Source organism: Aptenodytes patagonicus, chromosome 1, assembly GCF_965638725.1.
Source record: "Aptenodytes patagonicus chromosome 1, bAptPat1.pri.cur, whole genome shotgun sequence".
NCBI lineage: Eukaryota > Metazoa > Chordata > Aves > Sphenisciformes > Spheniscidae > Aptenodytes > Aptenodytes patagonicus.
In genome coordinates, this window is record NC_134949.1 from 196,746,385 (window position 1) to 196,759,374 (window position 12,990).

At 46.5% G+C, this 12,990-nt stretch overlaps 1 protein-coding gene across 5 annotated transcripts; it reads left to right on the forward strand.

The window, feature by feature from the left end:
* Nucleotides 1-265: 265 nt before the first annotated feature.
* Nucleotides 266-11,816, forward strand: TRIM13 (tripartite motif containing 13). Of its 5 annotated transcripts, none has more exons than XM_076364012.1 (2): nucleotides 266-439; nucleotides 10,584-11,816. In XM_076364012.1, the coding sequence occupies exon 2, from the start codon at nucleotides 10,587-10,589 to the stop codon at nucleotides 11,814-11,816; it is 1,230 nt and encodes a 409-aa protein (XP_076220127.1). In that variant the 5' UTR covers nucleotides 266-439; nucleotides 10,584-10,586. The 5 variants fall into 5 exon arrangements, with proteins under 5 accessions (XP_076220127.1, XP_076220116.1, XP_076220121.1 ...); XM_076364001.1 differs by lacking the exon at nucleotides 266-439 and adding an exon at nucleotides 6,113-6,236; XM_076364006.1 differs by lacking the exon at nucleotides 266-439 and adding an exon at nucleotides 6,412-6,459.
* The last annotated feature ends 1,174 nt before the right edge of the window (nucleotides 11,817-12,990 follow it).

The window sequence follows — 12,990 nt, forward strand, 5'->3', positions numbered from 1 at the left end:
GCTTTGGGGAGCAGTAGCTGGCTGTGCCTTGCTGCCAGTTTCCTGCTCCGCTGCTTTCTTAACTTGAGAGGCTGGTTTTACAGGGCAGCAGACTGCAGCACTTGTGGGGTAAAGTGCATGCCACACCTCGGAAAAGTTGCCGGTGCTGCTTTGGAGCACATAGACTCCAGTGCCTATGTGCTCGGTGGGCAGGAAGCCTCGAGGCACCAAGGTCAGCGCAGCTCTCATCCCTGCGCCCATACTGTCTCCCTCCAGGTGCATAGCCCGGCTGCTGAGCACCCTGACAGCAGCTGGTGACAGCTTGGTGTCACAATGGGTTGTGCAGGAGCAGCGGCAAAGATGGACGCGTGCCTTGAGTGAAGGCTCCAGCGCCAGACAAAATCAAGCAGATAACAGCGTTGGTCTGGTGGAAGTAAGGCAAAAGTCAGCCAGTCAGCTGGTAAGAAACACGGCTTATTTGTATGCCTCTCTTGGGGGATGAGGTGAGCGATTCCAGCAGGATAGTACCATGTTTGTAAATGTGCTTGTTAGCCTGTTTAGAGCATATTTGAACACCAAAATTTTTACAATGCACAAAGAACTGCCCCGAGGAAATGAAGATCTGGGCTCCAATATTTAGAAGTATAATTGTGCTTGGTAATGAAGGGTTAATTCAGCTTCTGCCTTTCTTGAATGTGCATTTCTTTCACTGGGGAGGCCAAGTATTTAGGACCCTCCCACACTGGAAGCAAAATTATGCTCAGCATGCCTAAACATGTTTGTTGCTCACAGGGTTTCAACTTTATTTCCTTGAACAGTAGCAGCAGAGACATTTTGTCTGGGAACCATGTTAGAAGAACAGGAAAAAGACCAGTCCCATCCATTTCATAAATGCAGGCTTATTTGGAGGTCCTGCTGAAGGAAAACGATGGTCATTGACTCGTTTTGTTCTCTAGCTCAGAGCTTCATTCACAAAATACAACTGTCTCTCATTAGTCCTGCAAAGTAGATCTACTGGCTGCGGACGAGTATGTTTCAGAAAGGTTCCCTGATAATGCCAAATTCGCGGGAGAGAGGGGAAATCTCTCCCGTTGTTACAGCATGTAATACAACATGACTAATCAGTTCTCAGAAAAATAATTCCTCTTCACCCTGCTAGTAAAAACCGCTGGGACTTGCTTCTCCACTGCCACGAGTTTTGTGGAGGCATTTACACCTGTGAAAACCAATGAAAAAAGTAGTTATTAAATATGCTGGAATGGATTTAGTAACGTCTCCATGCAACTTGCACAGAAGTAAATGGTGGTGCATGACTGGAAAGTCAAGGTTTGTTTATTGAAAGCAGTCCTTCCACTCCCAGGGTCAGGCCTGTGGTTTGGAAGATGATACAGACAAGGTCTCAGATGAAAAACAGGTTGTGCTTGTACTTTTGAAATCTTCATTATAATGTGTTCTTGTGAGGATTAACATTCTGTAGGATGTCTTCTGTTTTATACAGTTAATCTGATGCTTGCCAAGTCATAGAAGAAATTGTATATGAAAATTAATTTTGTTCCTCGTTGTTCTATTTACTTTGGAGGTAATTTCTCCTTTCCTCTTTATGCAATATAAGCAAAACCCACCAGAGCAGAGCTTTGATCTATAGGCAATCACAAACCTCATTAAAACTGACAGGCACGCTGGCCATGCTTTGTTCAAGAAGGAGCAATTAAGTTCTTTTATGGCGTAAGATAGCTAAAAACTAGAAACCACTGCCCACGGCACAGGGCTACATGGCCAAGCGCTAAGATGAGCTAACTCGTATGAGCAAGCAGTAATTTGGGGAAAGTCAGAGAGATTTCTCTAGGGACTGCTTGCGAACGCGGCAGCAAGAGCACAGATTGGTTGCAGCTGTGTTTGCCTGTGTGCATGTCCGGGACCGGAAACACCACGCGAGAGCCAGCAGACAGTGGGAGAAGCAGTGGTGCATGGCCCTGAGAAAAAGCCAAGGGACAGCTTCTTCTGGGCAGGCATCCTGGCTAGAGCGGCAAACTTGGACTGCCGCACAGTGCTCCCTCCCATTTGCTTCCTCTGCGTGCAAGGAAATGGGACGTGGCTGTACATTCTTTTTAAATAAATGGGATTACGCTAAGGAGATAACTGAATTCATCATCAATTTCCCCCCACCTCGCAGGAAAATCTGGTAAAGTGCTGAATATTGGTTAACTGTGTGGGTCAAGGTTCTGTATGTAAAATGACAGAGCTTTTCAGTACTGCTAAAATAGTCATCGGAGACCCTGCAGATATCAAGGCAGTCTCTGAAATTCAGACCTCAAAACAGCAGTTGATCATTTCAATCGCTGACGATCCTTCGTGGATTTTTAATGCCTGGTATTTCTACAATGCATATTAAAAGTAGCCTTCATGGAACAGTAACAAGAAACTGCTTTCTCTGATCCCTCGTTTGGAGTGTTAATATAGTCCAGATGTATCTGTTGAAAAGAAATGTAGTCAGATACGATATAGTTGTGAAATGTTTATACATGAGTAAGGTGTTTGACACACAGAGCTGTTTTGAACAGTTTCTTTATTTGTGTTATCTTACAGCGTCTTCTTACCGAGCGGCTATTGGCATCAAAGCTCTTGCAGATTTATTTCCGTATTTAGGTCCCCACAGCAACAACATTGTACATCTCAGATTGTCTCTCTCCATTTGAGGGTATGCTCACACCGGCACAGCTGAATTAAGCAGCGTGCTTCAAGAAGTCACTGTCCCGACGCCGGAGTGTGCTCTGTGTGTGCTCTGACACTTCTGCAACGGGACGTGAAGCCTTAACCTCCTTCAGTGGGAAGTAAAAGGCAGACTTGCAGCCAAGGATAAGACTGGAAAATGTCCTCAACTCACCTCTTTTCCTTGGTGTTTCACCCTAGGAGACAATTACAACCTGACAGGTCTTTGGTAGCATGGCTTCAGAGAGGCGTTACTGATGGGGAATACAAACCTGGGGGGGGGGCGGGGAAGCTGCTTTTAACTCCAGCTACATTTATCAATCAGTCTTGTGTTAGACATCTTCTCCAGCACAGCACAGGGGGTGCCTGGGGCCCGGAAGGAGCAGCTGGTGTGGCCGAAGGGCAAGGCTGTGTTTCTTTTGGCAGCAGCGCCGGCAATAGCTGGCTGGAAGCATTTGTGAAATTTTGGCCTGCGGGGGCACTTCTGGTTTATGCTGACGTGCATGCAGGCTGCCGCCGAAACTGGCCCTCTCGCTGGCTCATCCTGGCATTGGTGTTTGTTCGGCTGTGGCATCAGCTGGCTGCCAAAATTGATCCTGCTGAAAACTTTTTTTTTTTAAAACTGGATTAGCTTTCAGCTCTGTTGGCAAGCGGATCTAGCCTAACATGTGGCCGCATGAATGTCGGAGCCAGCGGAGAGGAGGCATCAGGAAAGCATGACTAAGGGAAGGGAAAAGCATGGAATTATCTCTTCTGCCAGTAGCACAGTCTCGGCTTGGCTTAACCACCCGTGAATCTACCTCTCAGGGTAAAATTACCTGTTACAGCTTGAGTCACATTAATGGCTTGCTTCCACAGAAAGGGAAAAATCTTGTTCCTCTTTTCCTCACTCCTCTGACGTTAGACCTGGTGATTGTCTAATCTTGCACTGAACCGGTTTAACTCATTGAATCAGCAGAAAACTCACTCCGTCAAAGAAAAGGGAATAGCGTTCTGCTGGCTTAGCGGGTTGAATCAGCTCGGTAGAGCGTCTGCCAAGGCTGGCAGAGCTGGTACAGGCGAGGAGGGCAGTAGCAGTCAACTCTGAGGTCGCTGACTGAACCACAGCATACAGCTTCAGTCTCAGAAATCTCCTGTCATAATGCTTAGTAGAAGAGCCACGATCTGGGTTCTCTCTGTAGTTTAAAGATAATAGGCGCTATCCTTTGTCTTACAACAAACATGGTGTTTGTCTCATAAAGCTGGAAGTTGTCACTATTTTATAATTCCTTGCAAACTCCTACCCCTGTATTTTCAACCCTCCCACGGGTAAGTGACATTTACCCTAACATTTCCCTTCAAGCCGGGCCTCTCCTTTGAGCCTCGATTTCCCTTGGGTTTGTTTCCATATTAGATAGGGAAATATTGCCGCAGATATACTAATGCTCTTTTCCATCATCCAGAACTTCTCTCTGAAGCTTCAACAAATGGCCTCTGATGCTGCTTCGGGAAGACACTCGGTGCTTTCAGATGTGGGAATGCAAGCTCGTAAGCAAACTGCTACTGGAAAACCTCTATAAACAACAAAGAGTTAAAAAGAGTGTAGAAAGATGGACTTACATGTGTGCAAAACAGTTGGTTGTGTGCAACTCTGTCAGTCAGATAGTAGTAGTAAAATGCCCAAATTATATTTGATCACGCTCGGGACAGCCATGGTACGCTCAAGTTCGGTGCTGGCTGGGCACTGTCTCTATGCACCAAGCACAGAAATCCCGTGCTGTGTTTGCTCAGAAGTTTAAGCTTTCATTTTTGACAGAAGAAAGCCCAGGCAAGGAGGGACAAGAACATTTTCAGATGGCCCTAATGAAGAGGAGGTATCCCGGGCAGGCAGGTGTCCGCTCTTATGCCCATACAGCTGCTCCTTCATTTATAAGGAGACAGAGTAGGACCAGCCCAAAGAATTAATGGAGAATAAAATGTACTCTAAAAATACATCAGGAAAAAAGTTATACGAGAAATATATGAACTTAATGATGAGTGAGGAATCTAAAATGCCATGTTGCTGTTAATATCTTTAACCATAAAATTACAGAGAAGATTATTTGAATCAGGAAATTCTTGATATAAAAATGGCTGTTGGGAAAGTGTAGACAAGGGGTACTTGGAAAACGTAAATGCGCAAGCACTGGGGTATCACTTGAACGCAATTTGGGTAGCTGAGGAATGGATTAAGCTATCACTTTTCAGAAACTACCTGGAATTACTAGTTTTTAATAAATGGCAAAGAAGATGCCGGACAATTAAGAAGAAACAAGCAGGACATTGAAGTGCACCTGAAGGTCTTGGTTGCTTTTGTGCAGCAGCTCTACCTCCTGGGGCCATTCCCCAGTAGACAGTGGGTGAAATGCCCAAGTGCGTGAGCACTCTGAAGGGGATTTTCGAAAATACTTGTCCTTGATCAAACTGTTCCAGCTGAGTCCAGCTGAGAGGGCAGGCCAGCTCCGGTGGACGCAGCAGGAGGGAAGGCGAGGAAGAGGAGAGCTCTTCCTCTTCTGGCTGCAGTAAATTGGGGAACCGCAGCCTCGTCGTGTTATTGAATGGCTTTTAAAATCCAGATTCCTAAACAATCGGAAGAAAGACATCGGATGCGTGAGGGAGTTTCATTTGATAGAAATACAGTCTAGCCTGTGACATTACTTGTGTGGGTAGTCCTGAACGTGAATAGTCTCCCCTGTGCTGATGAGTGACGTGACTGCAGTGGGTGAGTGAAGAGCAGGGGAGTGGCAGGGATGCAGGAGGCAGAGTATGTGCATTTTGGAACAGCTTTTGATGTAGTGTTTCACAAAGTCTAACTCGAAAATAAGTTCAGTTTGGCTTTGATGTGAGACCTGTTATGTTGACTGAGAACTAACAGGAGGACTGCAAAAAAAGATAAAAATCACAAAGTTTCTTTGCAGCCTCAGCACTTGCAGCCGCAGTTTCATAGTCCTGTAACTAGAGGGTCCTCCCAGGTGGACGCAGGATCCCTCCTGCTCTGTCCCCCTGGGACTAGTCGGTGTTATTGCAGGAGACCTGCATAGGTTTGACAGGCCGCATTACTCTCCAGCAGATTCACCAGTAGGAAATGGTACAGCCAGTGTGTTAAAGCCAACTAGGAATGCGTCTCCATCGTTTTACGAAGCACATAAGGATATCTGGCTAAAATGATGTTATTTTTTTTTAGTAAGTGCTTTCAGGAGGTGGAAGATGCTTAGCGGGATTGCCACCCAGCAGCACTCCTTGTTACGCTGCGCAACACACGCCTGTGAGCTGCAGTCTGAAGTCTAATTTAGCAGAGTTAATAAACAACAGAAACCCATAAATATCTCAGCGGAGGACCAGGCAGCCTGCTTTGGGCTGCAGACCTCGGTCGCCGGCTTAGACAGGCGGCATCCACCGCCTGGCTGCGAGGCCGCCCGTTCCTCTCTCCTGGCAGCCTCGGGGGCTTTCCTTGCCGCTCGCAGGCAAGCGGAGGAGAAAGAGCCGCAGCAGCTCCTGGCCCGGGGCCGGATCGGCGGCTGCCGGCCAAGGTGGGTGGGCGCACCCCGTCCGGGCCGGCGGGCAGCAGCTCCCGGCCGATCGCTTCTGCGGGCCGTGGCCGGGGCCGGGGCCGGGGCCGGGGCCTGCCCACCCCTCCTGGGCCGAGCGGCGGCGGCGGGGCGCGGCGAGGAGGGGCGTGCGGCGGGGCGGCCGGCGGATGGCGGCCCTCGGCATCGCCCGCTGCCGCTGACCGCGCCGCCGCGGCTCGCCGAGGTGAGAGGGGGGCGCCGGGGGGGCGGGAGCGGCGGCCGGCAGCCTCGGGCCCGGAGGGGGTCGGCGGCTGGGGCCGGTCGCGGCGCCGCGCGGTGTGGGCGGCCGAGGCAGCCCGCTCCCTCCGCCTTCCCTCGGCCTCTCCGCGAGCCCCGGCCCGGGATGGTGAGTAGCGGAGGCCGGTGGCGGCGCGGGCCGCGCCAGGGGCGCCGGCGCAGGAAGGGCAGGCCCGGCTGGGCTAGTGAAGGCCGCGGCATTGTGAGGCGGCGGCGCGACGGGCTGCTCCCGGCCGCCCGGGGGGACGCTGCGGCCGGGGCCGTTGCCCTTGGTTTCGGTGGCAGCTCTCCTCCCGCGTAAGCTCCGCTGCCGGTTTATTCTTTGCGGGGCTCAGGGTGACTCCGAGGGCCGTCCTCCCCCGAGCAGCGGTGCCCGACGGAGCGGCTGTGACCCCCGGGGAGGCCATGGCCGGCGGCTGGGGAGTATGGCCGGGCCTGGCAGGAATGCCATCGTTTAGGCGGATGTCGGGGATCCCTCCTTGGCAGGAGTGGGGTTGTAACCAGAAGCAGTGAGGGAACTCCTGCCTGGACAGAGGGACAAGGAGGTGAGCGCAGAAGGGTGTGTTGGCATTGCTCCTGCATCCTGCGCTCGGTGGATTGTCAAACCGTGTCGATGAAACGGTGTTCTTGGGGCTGTAACAGCACTGAACCAGAACTGTTTATTTCTCCAGGCCTTTCTAGCTTTCTGAAGGCGTAACATGTTGGATCTACCTCGTACTCCTAGAAAAAACTTTGGCCATGAAATAACAGGTTTAAAGCATGGCCACTTTCCTCAGCTCTTTTTGGTCGCCTGGATACCTACTGCACCTGGAGGTCAATCGTTCCATGTTAAAATGTCTACACTGACCCTCCATTAGGTTGCGGTTCCTCTCGATGGGGTGAGCTGAGTAAAGACAGTTGCTGCTGGAAGGAGGAGCTCCCATCTCCCTTCCTCCTGCCTTATCTGCGCGGGACCCTTTTTTGGGCTGATTCAACACGCCAGTCTGACAGAAGGCTGCTGAAATTGCTCGTAGGAGGTCCTGACAAGGACTGGGGCCCTTGCGAAGGAAGGGAGACGAGACCTCTCCTGACTAGCTCAACTGCTTGTGGAAATGCAGCCTGACTCGGTCAAGTTTTATTTAGAATAAAATACACGCCATTGCAGGAAACTTGTAATTCAAGAGCTATCTTTTTTGTTTTGTTTGAAGCTTGGTGAAGTTTTGGTTTTGCTTTCAGCCTGCTGCTGGCTGATAAACCCAACTTTTGTGCTGAGAAGCATGCTAGATTAATTTCTCTCTGGAGCGTGGGAAAAAGCTACTGTGGTTGTTTTTGTGTTTATGGTTTGATTTGTTTTGCCATTCTTCATCCTTATGATAAAACTGTGCAAGTTGCTCTTTCTGATGGGTGACATCTGCTCAGTTTGTACCCAGAGAGTTTATGTAGCTCAGGTGAAGGAAGAAACTGCTGTGCCTTTTGATCCGTGTGCTACAAGTGGGGAATTCGAGGGCCATCCAAACCTGGATCAGAAGTTACGCAGAGAAATTCCCAGTGGAGAAGTTGAAATGTTGCTGTAGCTGCTCACACAAATACCAAGTTGCTAAATACAAAGGGATGTTTCAATCCACAGGCAACTTACCCTCTGAAATTAATGTCCTAAAGAAGACAGAAGCTCAGCTGTCCCAACCAGTCATACAGGTTTTCAGTATTTTTGGTTTGGTGTTACTGGTGTTGTAAGAGGGGGAAAAAAAAGCTCGTAGACTTGCCCATTTCTTTTTTTAAAATCCTAGGTTTTTAATGATGTCATATAATGGTTTTGAAATTCAGTTATATTTATAAAGCGTAATTATTTAATTGGATAAGTGGCATTGGAATGCACCGGGACAGTTTTATTTGGATCATGAAACCTTTTTGTGTATGTTTTTTGTATTTTTAGGAGCATGAAAACCTTCAATGTTTGTCCTGCAATTTTGATGGAACGTGTTGTAGTAAGCATTTTCTGCAGCGGTTTGCAGTCCTCACTGTCAGGCATGCAAAGCTGCTTTTCCAGCTCCCTAACTAAGAAGTAAAATCCTCCTGGTAAAGGAGACGGACCAGAGCAAATATTTTCTGCACTGTGAATTCCCATTTACTAAAAGATGGAGAACTGTCATTTTAGTTTTGTAGTTATTATCCTCTTAACATGAGCAAAACTGATCTTTGTGCTGCTATTATGGCTAAAAGCTGTGAGTGCAAGTTGGAAAGAGGGAACTATTCACAAAGAGGAAGACTCAAGAGTATGGGGGCAAAATCATCCTCTTCCCGTCATCTGATTCTTTTTAGCAGTAGGAAGAGGACGGAAGAGAAACCTTGTTCTAGCATTGAGAGGCACTTCAAAATTACTTTCTTGTCACCGAAAATGAAGTTTCTGAATGGGATCTGCGGTCTTATAGGAAACCTTAGGTGGTAAATGGAGTCATTAGACCTTTTCTCTGGGGCTTTGTCCCTAGCTGTAATGGTGGCCGCCTTCTGCCTGATGACCTTAGTCCTGGGGATGAGTAGAAAAGCTGGCAACTTTTTCAGACTCTCCTTATCCAAACAAGCACGGGGAATACCCCTCCTCCTCGTCACTGGCGAAGCATGGGAGGTTTCCTTATACCTCTCAAGAATGGCTCTTTTACTGTGTGAAGTCTTGCTGGGACTGTATCTGTCCTCTTGTGAAAGAAACTCAGAATTGACCTTGCCTTTGTTCCCTGTAGTTATCTTTGCTTTGGTGTTGATTTTAGTGCTCTTCTTGTCTTGTGCAGCATGGATCTTCCCTTGCAGCTCTCCTCTTGGCTCCCATGTTTGCCACTTTACCTCTCTTTGAGGGGACAGGAACTTTAGTAATAACATGAAAACTAATTAAAAGAGGTCATTCATATGCCTTACTGTCACAGGACTACCTTGGTGCTCTTTTTTGTGATACAACTTTTAATTTACAAAAGGAACTTTATTACATGTATGTATGAATACATATTGTATAATACAGCAGGAATTTATACAAGGGAAGCATCTTTCTAATTATAGCTCAAAACTAAGTGTTTCAGAGTTTTGGCTAATACAAACCATCACCCATTTTGGTCTTCATTAGCTATTTGTTTTCTTAGATCATGCTGTAAATTATAAGGTGTCTGCATCTGAGAACTCGGCTTTGGTTAGAGGCACTGGGATGGTACTGCGCTGGGTCCCTTCACTGAGACTTTCCAGTACAAAGGAGTACATGATAAATCCTCTTCCTGTAGGTCCTGTCCACAAAAAGAGATTGCTGAGGCATGAATGCTGTGAGCATGGAATTGGAAATGGAGATTGTGGATGAGTGGAAATGGTTAACAGTTTTTTTTCATGACGAATTATCAAGGATTATGGGCAGTTGTTCTTTGAAGTATTTTAACTTTGTGCGGAGTAGCTCAACGGTAACACATTCACTTGGTTATTTACAAATATTGCAGGAGCAAGAGAAAAGCTAACTTTTTAAGTGAGTGGTGACTCCCTTTGTCTTTGCAGGTAGAACAAAAAGCCACATCACATATTCTGTAGCTGAAGAAATTCTGAAGCTGGGCTTTTTCAGTCACCTTTAATATTGCCTTCTTACAGTAGCGGTGCATGGGGTTTGAAACTGTAAGCTTTGGATGAGTTGAGCAAGGAGAGAGTAGTCGCATCTTAGCAGGGCTTATTGGCTGGGTATCTTTTGTGAAAATCCAGTTTCTGGGTACTGCATCAGTGAAGAAGGATGTAAGTCTTGAACTGTTATTATGAATACATGAGTTATTTTCATTCAAAGTCCTTGCTGGGTTTGGCAAGCCTTCTTTTCCTGCATTTCTAGCTGAGAATCCAAAAATGGTTCTGCCTCAACACGGAGCCATTCTTGTGCCTGCCATCTGGTGGCCAGATACCACAGCTAACCAGACTGGTTGCAAGAACCCAGTGGAGGCTCTGTCTTAAAGGATACTCGAGAAAAAAGTGGATCCTTTTCTCACTGAGCCGTGTCTTGGATGGAGATTGGTTTTTGCATGGTTTCCCTGGAGGAGAAATAAATTTTATAAGTTCTGTTACCATCTTTCTTCTCTTTCCTAGGATATGATGGAGCTCCTGGAGGAAGATCTCACCTGTCCCATTTGCTGTAGCCTGTTTGATGATCCTCGTGTCCTGCCCTGTTCACACAATTTCTGCAGAAAGTGTCTGGAAGGAATTCTTGAGGGAAATGTGCGGAATGTGCTTTGGAGGCCGTCCCCTTTCAAATGCCCCACATGCAGGAAGGAAACTCCCGTTACTGGAGTCAACAGCTTGCAAGTCAACTATTCCCTGAAAGGTATTGTGGAGAAGTATAACAAAATCAAAGTAACTCCAAAAATGCCTGTGTGCAAAGTGCACAGTGGGCAACCCCTTAACATTTTTTGCCGGACAGACATGCAGCTCATCTGTGGGGTTTGTGCCACCCGTGGTGACCATACAAAGCACGTGTTCTGTTCTATTGAAGAAGCTTATTCCCAGGAGAAGCGGGCTTTTGAAACCCTGTTTCAGGGCTTTGAAACTTGGCGTTGTGGAGATGCCCTCTCGCGGCTGGATACCTTAGAAACCAGTAAGAGGAAAGCTCTGCAGATGCTGACCAAAGATTCTGACAAAGTGAAGGAGTTCTTTGAGAAGCTGCAGCACACGCTGGAGCAGAAACGAAATGAGATTCTCTCTGACTTTGAGACCATGAAGCTTGCAGTGATGCAGGCTTACGATCCGGAAATCAATAAACTGAACACAATTCTGCAAGAGCAACGGATGGCTTTTAACATCGCAGAGGCCTTCAAAGATGTGTCTGAACCCATTATATTTCTGCAACAGATGCAGGAGTTCAGGGAAAAAATCAAGGTGCTCAAAGAAACCCCTTTACCTTGTTCCAGTGTGGACATCAGCCCTACAATGAAGAGCTTTGATACCAGCCAGTGGAATGGAATAAAACTAGTTGATGTGGACAAACTTTCCTTGCCTCAGGAAAACAACACTCTTAAATTCAAGATTCCCTCAGTCTTTTCGCGCAGATTTATAGTGACCTCTCTTATTTGCTTGCTTATTCTCGCTGTCACCAGAATGTCCTTTGTGGAGTCAGTTGTTGACAATCTCCAGTGCTGGAAATCTCAATTCTTTACAATTAGCTTGTCCTATTTGGCAGATACAGTGGAGATAGCAGATCATGCAGTCTTTTACTGGGAACAGATGACAGATGGAGCTTCACTTCTAAGAGAAAAGTGTAAAAACTATACGTTGGTTGTACTGGATAATGTTGCACAGTTTGTGTGCAAATATAAACTGTTGTGAAGTCTCTGCTGAAATACAAGAGCTAAGAGAGATCTGGTGAAGAACACATAGAACTTCTTAAAATTAATTAATTTGTTTTTTAAGACTTCCAGTGGAAACATTCAAAGATTCAAAATGTTTCCAAAACATTCATACTGTTCACGTAGTTTGAGCACTGATAAACTGGAAGATGAAATGGAGCTTTGAAAAACACATTGTTTCTGGATTCTTCTTTCAGTGGTGATTATGGGCATATTATTCACTGTAAATCATTTTTCTTACCAAAATATAGGGCCAAACTGTGTACTTAGTTTAATGTTAATGTATTGTAGAATAAGATAAAAAGTGTCACTTCCTAAAAGGTCATAGGTAAAAAAAAAATTTTTTTTCTAACTGGGAGGTGGTTTGGGAAGAAGAAGAACAGTTGTGATTGAGAAGAGCGCTGTACTGAGAGGCTTGTTGAGGACTGCCCTTCCACTGCAAAATACAGAGTGCGTCATTCACGTTCTGGAACCACTTTCTACCTGAGGACGTTCCTTCTCACTGAAATAGATAGATGTATTTTTTTGTATAACCAAATGTTGTAATTATCCTGTGCATTCAGATTACTGTAGATATTGGTTATTGTTTACATGTTCTATACAAAAATACATCTTCAGGGCAAGCATAAATTCTAGGGGTAAAGAGAAATCAGTTGAGGTTGATAAGAACAAGCTGCAAGATAGTACGTACTTTGCAGATAGTACATACTTTGCAGTTTACTTTTCCAACATCAAATTGTTGGGGGTAAAACTGAGCTGTCTTGTTAGACCCATGTTCCTCTGAAGCCACACTTTCTGAAAAAGCCTTAATGTAGACAGTTTAGTGCGGTGAAAGGCACGCACGGGTCAGCCACAGGAAGGCAGCTTGCACTCTAGCCCTGCAAAGGTGGTGGCAGGTAGAGCGGTTTCTCTTCTGTCCCTCTCTGTCTCTTCAGATCATAATTCCAAAAGCCAGGAAAAATGATGGGATGATTCCTTGCAACAGGGTGCGTAATGTGACAGGAGTATGGATGTTGTTGGTGTTTGGAAGTGCTTTAGCATTGGAACATACATAGGCTCTTCTACTGTTACTGTATTTTCGTGTACCTTGTTTCAGGAATTAATTGCATTTTCTGAGTGTATTGACTTGGCTGTAGGACAACAGTGATTTAAAG